At 49.3% G+C, this 18,565-nt stretch overlaps 1 protein-coding gene across 1 annotated transcript in view; it reads left to right on the top strand.

Moving 5' to 3' along the window:
* ANAPC1 (anaphase promoting complex subunit 1) overlaps positions 1–18,565 on the top strand; it is a 44,175-nt gene that overhangs the window by 21,019 nt on the left and 4,591 nt on the right. Inside the window, 22 exon segments of the mRNA XM_061549912.1 lie at positions 964–1,063; positions 1,809–2,052; positions 2,413–2,426; positions 2,429–2,530; positions 3,199–3,479; positions 4,260–4,494; positions 5,048–5,139; positions 5,382–5,516; positions 6,181–6,263; positions 7,491–7,569; positions 8,561–8,635; positions 9,406–9,491; positions 10,525–10,615; positions 11,258–11,311; positions 11,884–12,077; positions 12,715–12,801; positions 13,314–13,431; positions 14,359–14,436; positions 15,209–15,276; positions 15,925–16,063; positions 17,005–17,091; positions 17,854–17,949. Of these exon segments, the coding sequence (XP_061405896.1) occupies positions 964–1,063; positions 1,809–2,052; positions 2,413–2,426; positions 2,429–2,530; positions 3,199–3,479; positions 4,260–4,494; positions 5,048–5,139; positions 5,382–5,516; positions 6,181–6,263; positions 7,491–7,569; positions 8,561–8,635; positions 9,406–9,491; positions 10,525–10,615; positions 11,258–11,311; positions 11,884–12,077; positions 12,715–12,801; positions 13,314–13,431; positions 14,359–14,436; positions 15,209–15,276; positions 15,925–16,063; positions 17,005–17,091; positions 17,854–17,949 (2,538 nt within the window).

The raw sequence follows: 18,565 nt of genomic DNA on the forward strand, positions 1-18,565 counted from the left end.
GAAGCATTGTCCTTCATGCTTGGATACTCTTCCTTCCCTCCATTACATCATCCTTCTCCGTGTACCTCTCCAAGGCTGGGACGATAAGGGGGTTGCGCTTCTTGGTTCACACGCTTTACACGACCCCTGAGCAGGAGTTCAACTCACAACTCTGAGATTTGAGACTTTCAAATTGAAAGTTGTATGCACTAACCATTGCAGTGCAAGGACTTCGATGGAAAAACAATGGGAAAGACAAAAAAACTGTGAAAAGGGATCCTACCAAAACATTGGAGGTGGGGTTATGGCTAAGGTTAGGCTCAATAAGAGGGTTAGTTCATATGACTGGTTGGTTAGGGTTGGATTCAATAATGGGGTGAGTACAAATGACTGGTGATCTATATTCTTAGGTTTTTTCGGTAAAGCCACGTAGATAAAAAATGTAAATTAATAAAAGTAAAATAAAAATAAAATAATTTTATTTTTATTTTACTTTATTAATTTTAATTACTTTTATTAATTACATTTTTTTATCTACGTGACTTTACCGAAAAAACCTAAGAATATGAATCCTTGCAGTCACGAAAGCTTCAAATCTAGTACTGGTGATCTAGTTCATAATAATAACGGCAACTTATTTTGCTCTGTAACATGGCAATCTATCGGTCAGGTATACGGTTGGTGAGAGAGGGCTAGTACTCGTTGTTTGTTGGCTAGTCTGTTCGGGTTAGAGGTAGGGCTCACGTTTGGCTCGTTACTCTGCCCACAGACTGCCTCCTCCCCATCCCGAGTGTAATTAAGAGCCTCTTCAGTTTTTGGAGTCCTTCACAGCGCCATCTGGCTGAAATTCACAGTAATGTGGCTGTATGGCCCATGAGGTATCAAACATAACATTCATCTGGACCCCTTCTCTCCCAGATAGTTTCTCACTCGCTGTGCCGCTGTGCGAGACATGATGGGTGTGCTTGTTGCCGTTGGGAGCAGGCGCAGACGAGCGGCTTCAGCTCTCAAGGGGACGAGCGCTGGAGCAACGGAAACGGCGCCAGCGGTCGGGGCTTGGGGACGGCGGGCAGTGCGGACGCGGGTGTGTGACTCAGTTGGTGTGCCGGGTCGCTCGCTCGCTCGCTCCTATCGCTGATCGCTTCGTAGTTCCTGCTGTTGGGCGACATGAAGAAATGTCACTTCTACTCCGCTCGCAATCGGCATAGCATCGCATCATTTCTGTAACGTGGTTGCATTTGTTCTGATTTCTATTTGCTTGTTTTTGCTCTTATTTTCTATTTTCTTCATTGTAGTACTTGATTCTATTTCTCTCGTCATTTTGCAGAGCCAGGTCTATCTAGCAAATGAGACGGTCCTGGTCCTCTCAGGTCTTACCTGGTTATACAAATCACCTTTGTTTAATTCAGGGGTTTGGTAGTCCTTTCCTAATAAGGGCTGAATTAGGAGTTACAACAGAACATTGCTTGATGAGAAACTCTTGATCTGGCTAGGGCTATAGGCATTGACCATGTGCTCAAACCACTTCAAAGACAATGGGTGACAACCACTCTTGACTTCCTCAGAAATTGGTACTCATTTTATCGACCCCATCGGGGTCGTGAATGGCTGAGTCACACTCAACCAGAATTTTAACTCGCAACCTTTCACCTGCAAGCCACTAGCTTGACTGCAGAGCCATCTCCTCATCTGTAAAAAAGAGCTTTATAGCTAATCCGATTCCTCCAGTTTAAATAAATACTCTGATTCAATGCTTTACTGCTGAGCCACCTTCCGGACGGTGCTGCGGTCGATGCTCGTTAACTCGGCGATCCGTCCTCTCCCGGCAGCAGGCGGCGGCCTTGGAGCGGCGAGTGCAACAACCGCAGCGGCGATGACGATGACGAAGGAGGAGGAGGAGGACGACGATGGCATGGGCGACCTGGACGGCGGCGTCATGTCGCTGGTGTGGCCGGGCGACCTGCGCGCGCAGGAGGTGCGCCGGCTGCTGCAGAGCACGCGGCCCGTGCGCATCAACGTTGTGCAAAGGCCCGAGGTCAGCGACCACGACTTCATCGAGGAGAAGGAGGCGAGGTGAGTGTTTATGTGGTGTGTGCGTGTGTGGGGGAAGGGGTAGTGTAGCGGTTAGCGCGCTGCGCTACAAACCCAGTGACCTGAGGTTGATTCCCGCTCACGGCCAACATCAGTGACGATTATCTGAACCAGTTCTGGGCCTCCCCGAGGTCGACTCAGCCTCAATTTAGTACCTGGTGCAGTGTGTAAACATCGCCACTTGGGAGGCAAAGGTGGCCGGGCGTGACGCGTCATCTTGCGACGGCATGCCGCCATGTGACGTCATCGCTTTGCCCCCGGCTCAAATGGGTTTGAATCAGTCCATGGATCACAGGGATTCTCTTAAGCCTCTTTCCATCTGCCATGTCGCTGACACCGCAGGCTTCTGCAGCTCTGCCAAGGACCATGGCTCTTCCTGTTGGCCGGGGGATGTTCACCCTATTCACCCACCACCCGCTGCCCACGGAGCCGCTCCCAATCACCAAGTTCAACCTCACCGGTCAGTGCTTCCAGTCGGGGTTGTCCTACGATCGCTTGTGGGTGCTTCGTTCAATCGTTGTTGTAATGTGTTTCAAAAGTGATGGACGTCATAGTGGAATCCAGTTAAAATGTAGTCACGGTCGAACGGATCGTAATAGTTCCAGCTCTAGAACTATATCCGTTACCACGAACATCAGCAGCTGCCCTGTAGTGGTAGAACAGGAGCTGAATCTAACTGACAAAAGGCTCTACGTCTACTGTATTCTCTGGATTAATAAGTTGTGAATCCGTCTTTTAATCCGCTCTGTGTGTATATATATATTGAATTTCTTTTGCACCATTCGTAGCCAACTGTGCTAATCGGAGTTGCAGGGGAAGGACAACAACCTTAAGAAAAAAAGCAGTTCTAAAGAAATTCGTTTTCAAATTAGATTTAAAAGTGCAAAGCTCCGGTGGCTGGCTAATATTGTAAAAAAGAGTGCTGCGTGTGCGACACCACATTTTTATAACTTTATTGACACCGGGCACAAGTTTGTGGTGCATCTCACTTTTTGGAGCATCTCATAATCCGAAGAAAACGACAACTATAACCCCTCATTGCCATCTCTGGCCATACCAATTCCCGCTTCTCGGTGCACACACGAACTAATCGCACATATCGACACCATCCCGGCCCGTCCCAACTAGGCCGCGCGCCGCCGCACAACATGATCGTGGACCTCAGCAGCGGCAACATCGACATGCCGGCCAACATGGCAAGCTGGCCCAGCTTCCACAACGGCGTGGCGTGCGGCCTGCGCATCGCGCCGGCCCAGCGCCTGCGCCTGCACGCTGCGTGGCTCTCCTACAACAACCGCCCGCAGGCCGGCGAGCCCATCCCCGAGTACGCCGGCGTGCTGCTCGCGCTGGGGCTCAGCGGCCACCTCAACGACCTGCCCATCATGCACGTGCACGACTATCTCACCAAGGTGTGGCGGATACAACCACGGCGGGAGTGTGGCCGATTGCCTGGCGGAGGCGGGGAGTAATTTCAACAATTTAAACCCACAAAGATCCCCCGTGTAGCCTGGGATTAAATGCTGTTAGCGAACACGTATGAAGGCAGGCACGGCACACGAGGGGGTAGTTGGCCAGCACCACGCCTGGCCGCCTTTGTTTCCCCAGTGGTCAATGTTTACACACCACACCAGGTATTCATTTGAGGCTGAGTTAACCTAGGGGAAGCCCAGGACTGGTTCACATAATCGTCAATTGTGTTGGCCTGAGCGGGAATAGAACTCGGGTCACCGGGTTTGTAGCTCAGCACGTTAATCACTACGCTTCCGCTCCCCATACACGCACACGCACTATCGTAGCCATACAACCTGCTGTGGATATTGCTGTTAGCGAGCGCCTAAGAAGGCCGGTGCACGGCCATCAATCTTAACTCAAGTTGCCATGTTTGTAGCGTAGGGCACGAAGCACCATGCCACCACTCCACATGTCTGATAATATAATTAATAGCAGTAGCGGAGAAACAAGTAGGCGACTGATCGGCATTGAGAGAGAGCGGCCGTAGTGAATCGGCCTTAAAGTGCACGTCTAAGGGTCACAGCACCCTCGTTGTAGTCCTGAAGGTGAGAGCACCAACGTGATGGCGGTGTCGACGATGACGGCGGCAGTTGGAGGGTGGACAATGACGAATATGATGACGATGATGATGACGGAGGTGGCAGCTGAGGCTGTGTCGTTATCGCCGTCGTGTGCAGGGCCACGAGATGACGACCATCGGCTTGCTGCTGGGCGTGTCAGCGGCGCAGCTGGGCACCATGGACATGGCGGTGACGCGACTGCTCGCCGTGCACCTGCCTGCATTGCTGCCGCCATCCACCACAGAGATGGACGTGGCGCACGGTGTGCAGGTGGCGGCCGCCATGGCCGTTGGCCTCGTCTACCAGGGCACAGCTCACCGCCACATCACCGAGACGCTGCTCAACGAGATCGGTAGGGCAGGGCATGTACGGGGGGTTGGGCGCACGTGTCAATGTTTGTGTGTGTGGGTATTGTAGCGGTTAGCATGCTACGCTACAAACCCGGCCACACGAGTTCAATTCCCGCTCACAGCCAACACCAGCGATGATTATCAGAACCGGTCCTGGGCCTCCCCTAGGTCGACTCAGCCTCAAATGAGTAGCTGGTGTGTCATGGGAACATTATCACACTGGGGACACAAAGGTAGCAGGGCATGGTCTTGGCCACACTAATCCTTGGTGTGCTGTACCGGCCTTCTTAGATGCTCGGTAACAGCACTATCCCAGCTGGTTGTATAGCTATAGAGGGATCTTTGTCCCGCAACGTACATGTTTACCAACTATCAGGTTCATGCAGTGTGTGTCAACTTCATCTGCATTTCATTGGCCAATGTGCAAAAGTGTGCTGTGATGATTCACAAAGACTGGAGTTTGGGAAATCCCTGCTCTGAAGCATGTCATGTGTCTTTCGCGTGTGTGCCTGGATCGCTGATGTTTGAACACGATGACTTGTGGACTCTTGGCAGGGAGGGCACCTGGGCCAGAGATGGAAAACTGCACGGACCGGGAGTCGTACTCGCTCACCGCCGGACTGGGCCTTGGCATGGTGTGCCTCGGGGTGAGTGACGCACACCTCCGTGCCGCAATGGTTTGTTGTTTATTTGTTTTAGTTTATTAACTCCATCATCTCAAAAACGCTCTCGAAAATGTAACGTGCGCAGATTTCATAAGCGGCAGCCAGAACCAGTGCCAACAATTACCCGACCTCTGTGGTCCTATATTTGGATGTTTGACCTCCTCCTGTCTGCCGCTCCTTCTTCTCACTCGTGGTGGCCGTGGGCCCTGCTCTTCGGCACTCAGCACGGCAGCAACCTCATCGGCATGTCGGACCTGAACGTGCCAGATCAGCTCTACCAGTACATGGTGGGCGGGCACCGGCGGAGCACGTCGGGGGCATCGCGCGAGCGCCACAAGTCGCCAAGCTACCAGATTAAGGTTGGCAGCAGCAGCACCACCTCGTGTATCCATAAACGTACACACGCAAATCACAAAGGTACCCGCTACAGCCTTGTAAACGCAGTGCTGTTAGCGAGCGCCTACGAAGGCCGGCACGGCGCACGGGCGGGTGGAGTGGCCAGCACCACGCCCGGTCGTCTTTGGGATGGTGATTTTACACACAGCACCAGGAACCCATTTAAGGCTGAGTCAACGTAGGTGAGGCCAAGGACCAGTTCAGATATGAATCGCCACTGATATAAGCCGTGGCCTGGAATTGAGCTCGGGTCGTCGGATCCGTAACACTGTCCCCTGACGGCAACGCTGCCGCTCCCCACACACATACACACACATGCGTGCACACGTTCACCCACGCTCTTACGCACAGGCTCACCAAAAACAATGGCACAAATTATACCAGTACCACACCAGTACCACGCCCGACAGCCAATGTCTCCCCAATGCTAATATTTACACATTGCACCGTTTAAGGCTGAGTTGACATAAATGAGGCTCATTGCAGCTTCAGAGACTATTTGCCCCTGATTTTATCCATGCTCTGGAGTCGAACTCAGATTCGCTGGGTTCATTGTGGATGGAGATATGCGCTCGGTGAGACGGCCTGTGCTCCCTCTGCTATCTGTGTGTGTGTGTGACACTGCAGGAAGGAGACAGCGTCAACGTGGATGTCACCTGCCCAGGGGCCACGCTGGCACTGGCCATGATCTACCTGAAGACCAACAACAGGTTACCACGCTGACATAGTACTAACGTTGTTGCATATAGATTTTCATTACGTAAAAGTTTCGTACTGCCAAACCGCAATTAACAGGACGTGCACATGTACAGCACTCTTGTCAATCCACTGCCGGATCAAGGCCTCCCCAGGCCGTGCGGCTCATGGGGATTAATTGACCATACTTCACCGCTTTGGTTAGTGCTGGTTGGTGAAGGCGGTGGAGCATAGGCGTGGAAGCGCAGAAGTACAGAACAGGAATCGATTTTGTCGCACAGCCCTTCGCTGATCATCGCATAGCACCGCACATCCTTTAACAACCTGCTGTGCATGGCGGTTGCCCAGGCTCAACTCAGCTTAGCTTCTGAGAGAGAAGGATGGGATGGCCAATGGAAAGCAGTGACCATGGAGGACGTTGTAACGCAGTTATCAAAACACACCAGCCCAAATCTTATTTTTTAAATCCTTTATATTAAGTTCACTTGCTTGCTTGCTTGCGCGCTTACGACCGTGCAAATCTTTCGGTCGTTTTTTTAACCCACTTCCCGTGATCCAATCGAGCTGACATTTTGCACACAGACTCGTTGTGCGTGACAATTTATTTTCGTGAAAATTTTTTTCCATAACTTTATACTTTTTAGGAAAAATGTTTTTATATTTAATTACCAATTGCTTAATGGTGGCAGGCAATCATCTGACCCATAGGTGGCAGCCATCTCAAGCCAGAGGACGAGAGGACTCTAGCCGCCACGCATATAAAGGATTTATAGTGAAAAACTTTGTTTTCACGGGTTAATTTTTATTCATCTTGGGCTGTCTACCCGACTCCCCACCAACTTGAGCAGAGAGACCTCACACACCTTGCACCACCAATCAAGCACGGTCCTCTCTTGATCAGGGGTTGTGAACCAATGGCCCGATATCCCTACTCCTGATTGGCCAATGATAGGGTCTGTAAACAACAGACTAACAGGTTTCTGATGCGTCCTCTTCACAACGGTCTTGACAAAACAATCTGTCCACAGCAGCATTTAGGCGAAAAGTGTCCCACGTCGCCACCACCGATAATGGGGTGCACCACCAAAGGGGATTTGCTTCCCCTATTTCATCAAGATGTGAATCTGGCCTGCTGATGCAGACAGGGCTTTCCTTCCACCAAACACACTCAATGCTTGCAGTTGGATGGCTGTGTCGCTATCCGTTTAACCAATATGTGTGTGCGATGCTTGACATCTTAGGTCAATAGCCGACTGGCTAGAGGCACCAGAAACCCAGTACCTCCTAGACTTCGTGAAGCCGGACTTCCTCATGCTGCGGGTGAGTCCACATTGCGCCCTTTATATTGGCAGGTTTTTTTGGAGTTGATCGTCGTGGTTTTTTTAAGTGATATTAACAGGCCTCTGTTCTGTCTTTAAAATGATTTTCGTCTATCGGCCTATTTTCTTTTTCAGACCAAAATTGTCCACCAATATTTGTTTAAGAAAGCAAACTGAGTCAGGCTTGTTAAACAAAATGCTGCTTGGTTGGCATTGACACGAATAAGCTGATGACTAAAAAATATTTTGTATGTGAAGACGCAGAACTGAGCTTTGTTTATATGTTATGACCCATCATGCACCAGAGCAATGCATCATGGGCTTTTTTGTTAATCATTTGTGGGGGCTGATTGCATTGAAAGAGGAACACATTCAACAAATTACATCAATAACAGTGTTTAACACGTAGGCTGCCGCGACCAATATTCTTTTTTTTTTTATAACCCTGCCCTAAAAGCAAAAAAAAAACTGTATAAAAGATGACGACCCGGCTCTATTATATCTATTTAAGAACTATGGCCACATAAAAGAAGGACCATTGCCAGAAACGTAGACTATTGTATTTGTTTTTCCTTTTAGGGCAGTGTTGTATGTATGTATGTTAAACTTCTTTTGCACCGTTCATAGCCAACCGTACTAATCACAGGTGTGGGGGAAAGACAATAAACTAAACACATAAAGCAGTACTAAAGAAATGAGTTTTCAATTTAGATGCTCAGTCTTGTCCCACATCTATATCCCTCTATGCTTCCTTGATCTGTATTAAGAAGAGTAAATATGGGACAGGACTGTCTACAGTGAAGCATTGTAGATGCAATCTAACCTTGCACCATCATTGAAATTTGTGCATTTGTTGTTGACGATTGTGTTGAGTTTATTATTTGTGCTTGTACACAACTGCCAACGCAGTACCGCAAAACAAACAGTTGTTCAATTTTGGAAGAGGCAACTGCCCTTGACTTTTCACCCTTGACCCCCCCCCCCCCCACCAGATTCTGGCAAAGGGACTCATCATGTGGGACGAGGTCCTGCCCACAGAGGCGTGGATAAACAGCAACGTGCCAGCGGTGAGGCTGTCTACCCCGCTCCCCACCAACCCCACGAGAAACGCCACACCACAGCCTGCCCCACCCCCCCCACAAGCAAGGATATCAACATCAGGGAGAGGGAAACTATTACCACCAACCCCACTAGAAACACCACACACTCTGCCCCACAAAGCACTCTCTGTAGGTCAGGAAAAGGAATACTATGGCTTGAGGTCACCCCAGATTGACCTCCTGATCAGGGTTGTTTAAAAACAGACAGGCTGGTTTCTAATGCGTTCGTTAGACCACAAAGCAACCTCTCCACAGCAACTTTTCTTAGCACAGAGAGGTGGAACCTACGATTTGTCAGAGCCCTCAAACCATATTTATATATCACTGCCAGGAACTCAGCCGCACTGATTGAGTACTCGAGGGCGTACGTTTTTTCGTGTTGTGTTTTTGCTATATTACAATTATCACCACATTTCCTTGACCTTTTGTTATTTCATATACGCGCCTCTGTTGTGTTTTTTCGGTGTGTACAGTGTATTTGAATTCCTCTGAACTAACAACAGCAATATATATCTCTGCCCCTTGTGTTCCGCTCTTTTTAACCTGTACGGCAGTACGAATACTAACGTGAAACCCATACCACCGCCGCTTGCTGTGAAGCAACTGTGGACTTTATTAGTCTGTGAAACACAGCGCCTTCATGAGAGCCCTGAAGCTGTAAGAATGACGCCAAGACCAAGTGTATCCATTGTACTTGTAATTTATCAGCCCCCCCCGAATTGTTCACTTGCGTACAGATTGTTCGGCAGTATGGACTGGACTTCGATGTGGAGAACGGAGCAGCTCAGGTCCTTGAACACGATGTCAACTTGCAGACCATGTGGTGAGCTCGGCACGATTTCAAAAGTACAGCCGCCACTATTTGGGGGTAAAAAAATATGAGCGTGCCTTAGAACCGTTTTTTGTTGATGTATGTTTTCAAATCAATTGTCTTCAACTTTTGCGATTCGTATCAAGTCATGAGACGAAGGAGGTTTCCATTTGGGATCTCTTGGAGTGAGTCAGCACCTTGGGTCAGATAACAACCCCACACGCAAGACAAAAAAACAACATCCTCTGAAGATAACATCACTCAACCACCCCTGAATCATTACCTGTTATCCACACTATGGACGCACCTTCTGTATGCACTGCAAAAGATTTTCATCCCATGTAAATTGATCAAACCAAGGGTTTTAATTTTCAGAATTGGAATATGTCAAATAAAATAAAATAAAAACATATACTGAGACCAGAAACTCACTATGCTGGAGAATCATGGGTGATTGAAATCTATAAAAACTAAAACTTTTTATTTTACCAGGTAAGGCCCACTGCACTGTATAGCCCTTTTTCAGAAGCGACTTGGCCACAATTGCTAACTCAATAAAGTGGCTTATCATGTGGAAATTTATAGCAGCCAAATACTTTTAAACGCTCATTTCTAATTGTGGAGGGAAAAACCGGAGGACCCGGAGAAAAAAGCATGCGACCACGGAGAAAACATGCAAACTCCTAATATACATGCGTAAGGGTCGGGATCGAACCCACAACTTTTTGTATAACAGGCGACGTAGTTAACGTCTCGCCGATCTAATATCCAGCCCAGGATCCCAGCGGTGTTGGCTCAGTGTCCCTGACACGGTATTATCATTGAACCCACCTGGCCACCGAGGAGATGGAATGATGAAATTCATTTGTGGGCAGGTGCTTTGGTAGATTATTACATCGTAGGGATGGTAAGAGGTGGCAGCAGCTTGGGGGTAGGCCTTCATTCATACAGCAATTGACTAACCTTGGCTTATGATGGTGATGACTTGTTAGCAAACATGCATTTGTGAACACTAGTTCCAAACCTACGGGTGTTCTATCCACAGGCAGGCCCATGTTAACATCATTTCTGGTGCGTGCATGGCCATGGGCCTTCGATTTGCCGGATCGGCCAACGATTCTGCCTGCACCTGCCTGGTACGTTGTCACATACATGCACACGCACATTCGCGTGCGTTATTTGTTAACATTGTTACTTTTGGTCTCAAACAGGCCTGTAACAGATCTTCCCCTCTCACAATGTAAGAAATTGTCACAATTTGAAGTCGCGATTTCATCCAGCGGTTTGGAGACTGTTGACTGAAGAAATTTCTTCATGTCCAGCACATTTGTCAATCCACTGCTAGATGAGGGTTTCCCCACACTGTGCGGGTCATTAGGGTTAATTGATCATGCTTGGCCATTGCTGGTCAGTGAGGGTTGGTGATGGTGGGCAGCGTAGACTTTGGTCCATAGAAATACAGAACAGCAATGTATTTTCCTGCGGCCACCTGTGATAATTTTACGTGCATCGTGGTCACCCATCCAAGCACTCTAAGGCTCTCAACGCTGCTTTTAGCTTCCAAGATCTGATACGATTGGGCAAATCCCCAGGTGATTTGTTCATAGGCTAATTGAGTCCCCATATCCGCACGACCACCTCCATGGCCTGTGTTAAAAAGTAACTGATTTCCTGCTCAGTGAGGATTGGAGGTCCTGAGCTAGTGCGTCGTGATCTTTGTCGTTGGTTTCATATCACGTGTGCTCACAAAACCCACGTGCGATCTCTCCCTGCTGCAGTACAAATGTGCACGGAGGTTTCTGGGCATGACCAGCGACCCCGTCGTGGAGCTGGTAAGCATTTGTTCTGCTGACCCATGATTTTATTCCCTGTGGTGGAACCTCAGAAATGTGTTTGATGCTGGAATGGGTGGGTGGGTGTGTGGGTGTGGGGAACCTGTGGCGCACGAACCCAATACTACTTCCCACCATTTCCAAGAGGCTTACTCATGACAGTTTTCCATCACTGCCGGCATCTTTGCTGCTCTAATCGAGTACCCGAGATGGGATTTATTTTGGCAGCAACTGTGATTCTAATATGTATCTATGTTTAACTTCTTTTGCAGTGTACGTAGCCAACTGTGCTTAATGGGGGTGCGGGGGAAGGACAATAAACTTAACACAAAATGCAGCTCTAAAGAAATGAGTTTTCAATCTAGGTTTAGGAGTGCATACCTCCCAGTGGCTTCCTAATTTCGGAAGGAAGAGCGTTCCAGACGGCCGCATTCGACACTCTAGTCACTGTCACAGTGTGCCGTGCTGCCGCCCCATTTTCACTGCCGCCTGTGCCACATTCACCAAACCTGATTCCCCCTCCACTCCCCCCCCACCCTCCCCACTTGGCCGCGGTGTGGCGTGCACCACAGGTCGGGCGGCACACGCTTGAGTCGTGCCTATCGGTGACGTTGCTCGCTTTGGCGCTCGTGATGGCCGGCACGGGGAACCTGCAGGCGTTGCAGCTGTGCCGCTTCATGCACTACCGCACGGGCGGGGAGCTTAACTACGGCGCCCACATGGCCTCGCACATGGCGCTGGGCTTCCTGTTCCTCGGCGCCGGAAGGTCAGTGCGGTCACCCTGCCACTGCCCGCACCGACTCGCTACACAGCCAGTGGCGGCACGGAGAGAAATACTAAAGGGCTAGGGTTAGTGGCCATGGGTGGAGAAGGTGGTGCCGTGGTTAGTGCAGTGGCGCTACAAACCCGGTGATGTGAGTTCCATTACCAGCAACGTCTAACATCATTGCCAAGCGATATCTGAACCAGCCCTGGGCCCTCCCCCTTCACCGTCCCGCACATTACCAGCGTGGTGAAGTACGGTCAAAGAACCCCCATGACCAAAATGTGTTGCGGTGCCTTCATCGAGCAGTGGATTGACAAAGGACTGTATTTATGTACATGTGTTGTTGGTGCAGTGGTTAGTTCACTGCACTATGAGCCCAGCGACCTGAGTTTGATTCCTGTCTGTGGCTAATGTAAGTGGAGTGATATCTGAGTTGGTCCTGGGCTCACCTCTCCCCCAACGACCACCTCGACAATAATTTCCAGGATTTTGCGTTCACTATATTTTATTCCGGTTCATCATTTCCGTGAGCACCGTGCCAAAGTCATAGCCATATCCGCAACTTGTGTACCAGCATCCCGGTGGAGTGTAGAGATCTCCACGCGGAGACTGAAAGTTTCCGTTTGTCCCATTGCAGGTGCTCGCTCAGCACGTCCAACTCTGCCATCGCCGCCCTGCTGTGTGCCCTCTACCCACGCTTCCCGGCTCACAGCACCGACAACAGGTGAGAGGGCAGCCTTCCTCCCGCCACTCCCTCACAGCCTAGACCCGTTTTCAAAGCCGATAACTACACGGCTCAACAAGCACCCTATGTAGAGTGAAATTGAAACAGCTTATTAAAGGTGGGTACGATTTCAATCTATGAAGCGATGAAAAACGTCACCAATTATATTCAGGCTTCTTTAATAATGGAGACGAATTTCTTCAGAACTGATTTTTGACTTTAGTTGTTGTGCTTCCCCCGCACCTCCGATTATCACAGTTGGCTACGTACGGCGCAAAAGAAGTTCAACGTACACACACTTATCCCATCATCGGCCGCGTCACGCTGCGCATGGCTCATTGCAGATTTCCCGCCTCCGGCAGGCAACATGTTCCAGGACTAGGGGGGGGGGGGGGGGGGTTATTTTAAAGGGGCACGCGTAATCGATTAGTTGCTCGTAATGTTTTTGATCGACTAATCAACGCAGCTCCACTGTTAAAGTGGCTGACACGTGACATTGCGCGCCACCCCAGGTACCACCTGCAGGCGTTGCGCCACCTGTACGTGTTGGCGGTGGAGCCGCGGCTTCTGGTGCCTGTCGACGTGGACACCGGCATGCCCTGCTACGCCAAGATCCGCGCCACGTACCAGGCACGGTGGCCCCACGCTGGCGCAGCTGCTCTCCCTCCTCCGCCCCCCACCCCTCCCCCCCCCCCCCCCCCCGCACCTTACTTGGTGGCATGCACGGCCGAGCGGGCATTTGCCGCTTGTTATACAGATGTTTGCGGTTCGATTCTGACAGGCCGCCCCGGTTAATAACACCGCAGGCGAACGAACCATAAAATACGCGCCGGTCTGATTCGCGGTGGACATTGAAAGATCTTGTGACGTAATCCTAAGAAGAGTAGGCCGTTGTGCACTGGCAACATGGTCCAAATTTTAGAAAATAATTGCAAACTGCTTAATTTGGAAACACATAGAAATTTCACACACCAAGTGGATATTAAGATGCAACAAACTTTTTATTTAAATATAGAGTCAAAAGAATTGCCTTTATAATGCAGAGAATACCGTAAATCTCACCTAAAGAGCAATTGCTTTGCATCTTAATCGCATGATAGAGTAATACATAACCAGACAGGCAAGAGTCTACATGTATAACATTGTAACCATCAGCCGATTCACCTTCAGTGTTTTCCAGTGGCATTTGTTTGGAAACAGGCAAACTCTGGACCGGTTTTAACTTCCCAGGATCTCATACTTACAACGTGTAATCTTATTTGTATTTTTGTATTTTAAGATTGTTTAATACGGCTAATTAACATTTTACATTAGCATTTTATAAGGTCTACTTTAAAGATTTTAGCCCTTTGGTATTACTTATACTTTGTAACGTTAGTATAGTTAGAGTGTATACCTTTTATATAAGTTAAGATTCCTACTTGTTCAATGTATGCACCGTCCCGCCATAGTGAATTCCTTGTTTGTGCAAACTTACATGGCGATTAAAACCGTTTCTTCTTTCATCAGCAATGCGCGCATTTGTGTTTTGTTCTTTCCCGACTCCGTGACCTGCAGGCGACCATGTGGTACGATGAGATATCCGTGGACCTCATGGCTCCCACCCTGCTGCCCGAGCTCCACCTACTCAAGGAGGTACTTCTGCAGCTGGGCTGTAGTTTCTCCCCTCAGGGCTGTGCGTGTGTGCGTGTGTGTGTGTGTTATGGGAGCGTTAGTGTAGCGGTTAGCGCGCTGCGCTATGAACCTGGCGACCCGGGTTCGATTCCCGCTCACGGCCAACAGCAGTGACGGTTATCTGAACCGGTCCTGGGCCTCCCCTAGGTCGACTCAGCCTGAAATGAGTACCTGGTGCGGTGTGTAAACATCGCCACTAGGGAGACAAATGCGGTCAGGCGTGGTACTGGCCTCCCACCCCCTCGTGTACCGTTCCGGCCTTTATAGGTGCTCGCTAACAGCACTTGCCCCTACAGTCTGTTAAGGCTATACGGGGGATCTTTGTTATGGGACTGGCCTTCATAGGGGCGCGCTAACAGCACTTTCCCCAACAGTGTATTGAAAGCTACATGGGGGATCTTTGTATTTGTGTGTAATTGGGAGTATTGATGAGCATGTTGCCTTACAATGTCAATAATTCGGGTTTTACTTCTTCTAACAACCGGTGACATTTCGGATATCTAAACCTGGCATGATTCTCCTCTAGGTTTACCAAGCATAAAATACATAAGTGATATGGTGGTGGTGACAAAAGCGATTGGGCGTATCGGTGGTTACGGCACCTCTTTTGTGTTCCATGTCGGTCCTAATAGGTGCTCACTAACATCACGTACCCAGTAATCTCAAGAGTAAATGGGGAAGGGGGGGTGGGTATGTGTGTTGTGTTCTCAAGTGTTCTCTTCTCTCAATGCAGGTGAAAGTGAAGGGGCCGCGTCACTGGGAGATCTCCATCGACACGAGCAACAGCGCGCAGGAGCTCAGGTGAGCGTCACGCGAATTGCCAGAGCACACCTGAACGCACGTGAGAATAAATGATATAAAACGAGGGGGAAAAAAATGGGGAGATAAAATTACACCTGTGCAATTTTGTCCTGGGAAAGTGTTTAATTGCTGATAAAAAAAATTACCTTCTGAGCTGCACAAACGCGATGGCGTCACACGCAGAGCTGTTCGTGTGATGCTGCGAGACGACGTCGCAACGTTATTGGGAGGGGAGAGGAGGAGGAGAATGACGTGAACGTGGCATGTTCACATCATGCCAAGTTTTGGAAAATCCTTTGTACAATTTGGCCGAGCAACGTGTAATTTATATTGGATCATCTTTCCGAGATATCGTTCAACCCGACATCAATGCGTTTGTGTGAGGAAAGTTAAACACATGGGCAGGGCATCGCATTGATGCGATTTACGTGATCCCTAATTATATTTAGTTTTATAATTGTATAACGCTAAAGTGTATGCTATTGTTTGTGCCCTGCCGCTAAAGGTATTCGAAGTTTCCTAATGTGCCTTCGGTAACAAGAATATTCCTGCACTCGCCTTTAAACAATTGTCTGCCCTCCTACCACCTCCACCATCCCTCATTGCTCTGACCAACGCCACGTGGGTTCGTCGCTGGCCCTTTCCCAGGTCGATGCTGCAGCGGGATGGGCGTCTGTACGTGAAGAAACGCGCCGGGCACCTATCGTTTGCCGAAGACCCCATGGGTTACCGCAGCCTCCTCGCCCAGACCTTCACTCATCAGAGCCCCGAGCTACAGAGAGTCCGGGTGACCATCGCAGTTTGATTCTGCCAAGAATAATAATTATTTTTTTAGAAAGCACCCTATATGCCGGGGCGTCATGAAGCATTTGATACGTGATAAGTGACTTGCAAAACATCTCATCTTAAATATTTATTGAAAGGACATCTCGAGTGGCAGCTGTCCTTATGTGGCACAAGGTGACTCTGTACCTGGCCTGCAAGCGGGCTTCAGTCTGGCAGTAGGAGGGCGATGATTGTTGTGTCTAATCCCAATTGAGTAATTGGTTTCGTGACATGGTGTAAATCACGATCATGAGAATATAATTTGCAGATAAACAATGAGAGAGTGGGCATAGTGATGAACATGAAAGTAGCAGTAGTAAACAAACAAGTAGGGAACCGATTGACACGACAGTGACTGTAACACAGGGGAGGAGCACCTATGGCCTGCAGGCCGGATACATCCCGTGAGTTCATGTCGTATGGCCTACGGCCACTTGAGACCTATCACTTCAAAGCAGCCCGCAAAATAAATGTGTCCATCGCTGCAAGCGTATTAGCTGCACTAATCAGATACTGGAGAACATTTTCGACCGGGCAACACCGTGTTTCAAATTATAGTGTGCTCAGTCACTTGTGTGACTCTTTCAATGATGGAAGTGACTGATCTGTGTGCTGTATGTATGTGAAATTCTTTTGCACCATACGTAATCAACCGTGCTAATCGGAGGTGCTAATGTGTGGCCCGCCAAAGGTATATGAACGTCCTATTTGGCTCTCGGTGGGGAAAATATTCCTCACCGCTAGTGTGAGGAAAATGTCCGTTCACAAATCCTGCAGGCATCAGCGCCTTCATCACGTTGCGGTACGGTTGTGGAAGATAGAAGCGCAGAACTGTTGTCGTATATTTGGTGTGTTGCAGTCAGCTTTATTGGCATGATTATAAAACTGTTTTTTTTCTTACAGCCCGAAGCCATCCAAGCGTTTTCCTCCGACCCAGCCATCCTGGCATTTGCAGAGCACTTTTGCAAGGCGGTCGAGAGCTCTGAAGAGGTGAGAGATGCCTCCTTGACTCTTTACCACTCTGTGGACATGCCTGTAGATGGTACATTGGCAGATCAGTCTCCGTTAGGGTCTTTGGACAATTGCCTGGCAGAAGAGTTTCTGATGTGGTCTTCAGGAAGTAGATCGACAGACTTTGTACAATAGACTGTGACAGACCATCCTATGATGGTCCTAAATGACGAGCCTCTGACAGTAATTGTTTCAGCTGGCATCTTACTGGTAGGAACCTCCTGGTTACACCAGCCCGCAGGGGATTATTGTGTCCGTCCGTCCGTCCGTCGTGCATCCAAAAATGGGAGGTGTGTTCCTGGGTGGAGTGGGGGGGGGCTGGGTGGGGGGTGGGAGGGGTGGGGCTGGGTGGCGAGGGGCTGGTCACCCCGTGGTGCCCTTATAAAACTCAACGTTTAACCTACTCACACCGGCTTGTGTCCGCCCTCACAGTCGGCCATATTTGCGGAATATACCACGCCGCCGTTGACCCTGGCCATTGCACCGAGCAACCCAACGTTCCTACCAGCTCCCTCCGCAGGAATGTGTTTAAATGACTATCTTCGAAAGGGCCTTTAGACAGCTGACAGACGATTCCTCTGATAGTCTTTGAACACTCACGTCACAGACTAAGTCTCTGACAGGGCTGCACAGTAATAGACTCGTAGATCGGACTCTGGTTGTGGCGTCTTCAAACCAGGCATCTCCTGGGCTCATGACGCAGTGTAACCGTGTGCCGTGTCGTGCGGTTGCCGTTGGCAGGGCCGCGCGGCGTGCGACATGCTGTCGTCCGTCCTGTACGAGTGCGTGACGCAGGAGAAGCCTGAGCTGCTGCCCACGTACATGGCCGCGTACCAGGTGGGGGTCAATCGCCACCCGCTCGTTCCAGCACCGGCGTTGTTACGTGTCATGATGGTTTTCAACGTTATCGATTAAATATCACGTACCCAAAAAAAAAAACTCGGATTAAAATTGATTTACAGCACATGTTATCTATATGTCTGACAACACCAAAAATACTGCAAAGTCGGGCTCAGGATAAATACGAGCAGAGCGAAGGTCTCGCACACTTCAAGATGTCTGACAGAATTTGGTCAGCCCTGTATTGTGTCCTTGTGTGTGTTTAAACTACGTGGTGATTGATGAGCTCTGACACTGATGCCTTTCGAAGGCTGCCACTGACCAATCACATTGGAATGCGACAAGCGTGTATTAGCATTTGCAAGTGCCAATCGATTCAGTTGCTGCAATTTTTTTTTTTTTACTGGGATCGATGATTAAGCATGTTCACAGCTCAGCACGTCCACTGATTGGATGGCGGTCATCTGCACTGTTGATCCGGAGCCAACGGTGGAGATTTTTCCTTTCTAAGTTGACCGCCAGTCTACATTAACACAACTGCCACCACCACTGTGTGGATGGTAGTTGTGGTACTCGCTTTACCATCACATATAATGTGGTTGATGGTGATGGT

Source organism: Lethenteron reissneri, chromosome 11 (genome assembly GCF_015708825.2).
Source record: "Lethenteron reissneri isolate LAM-NWPU_2019-01 chromosome 11, ASM1570882v1, whole genome shotgun sequence".
Classification (NCBI taxonomy): domain Eukaryota; kingdom Metazoa; phylum Chordata; class Hyperoartia; order Petromyzontiformes; family Petromyzontidae; genus Lethenteron; species Lethenteron reissneri.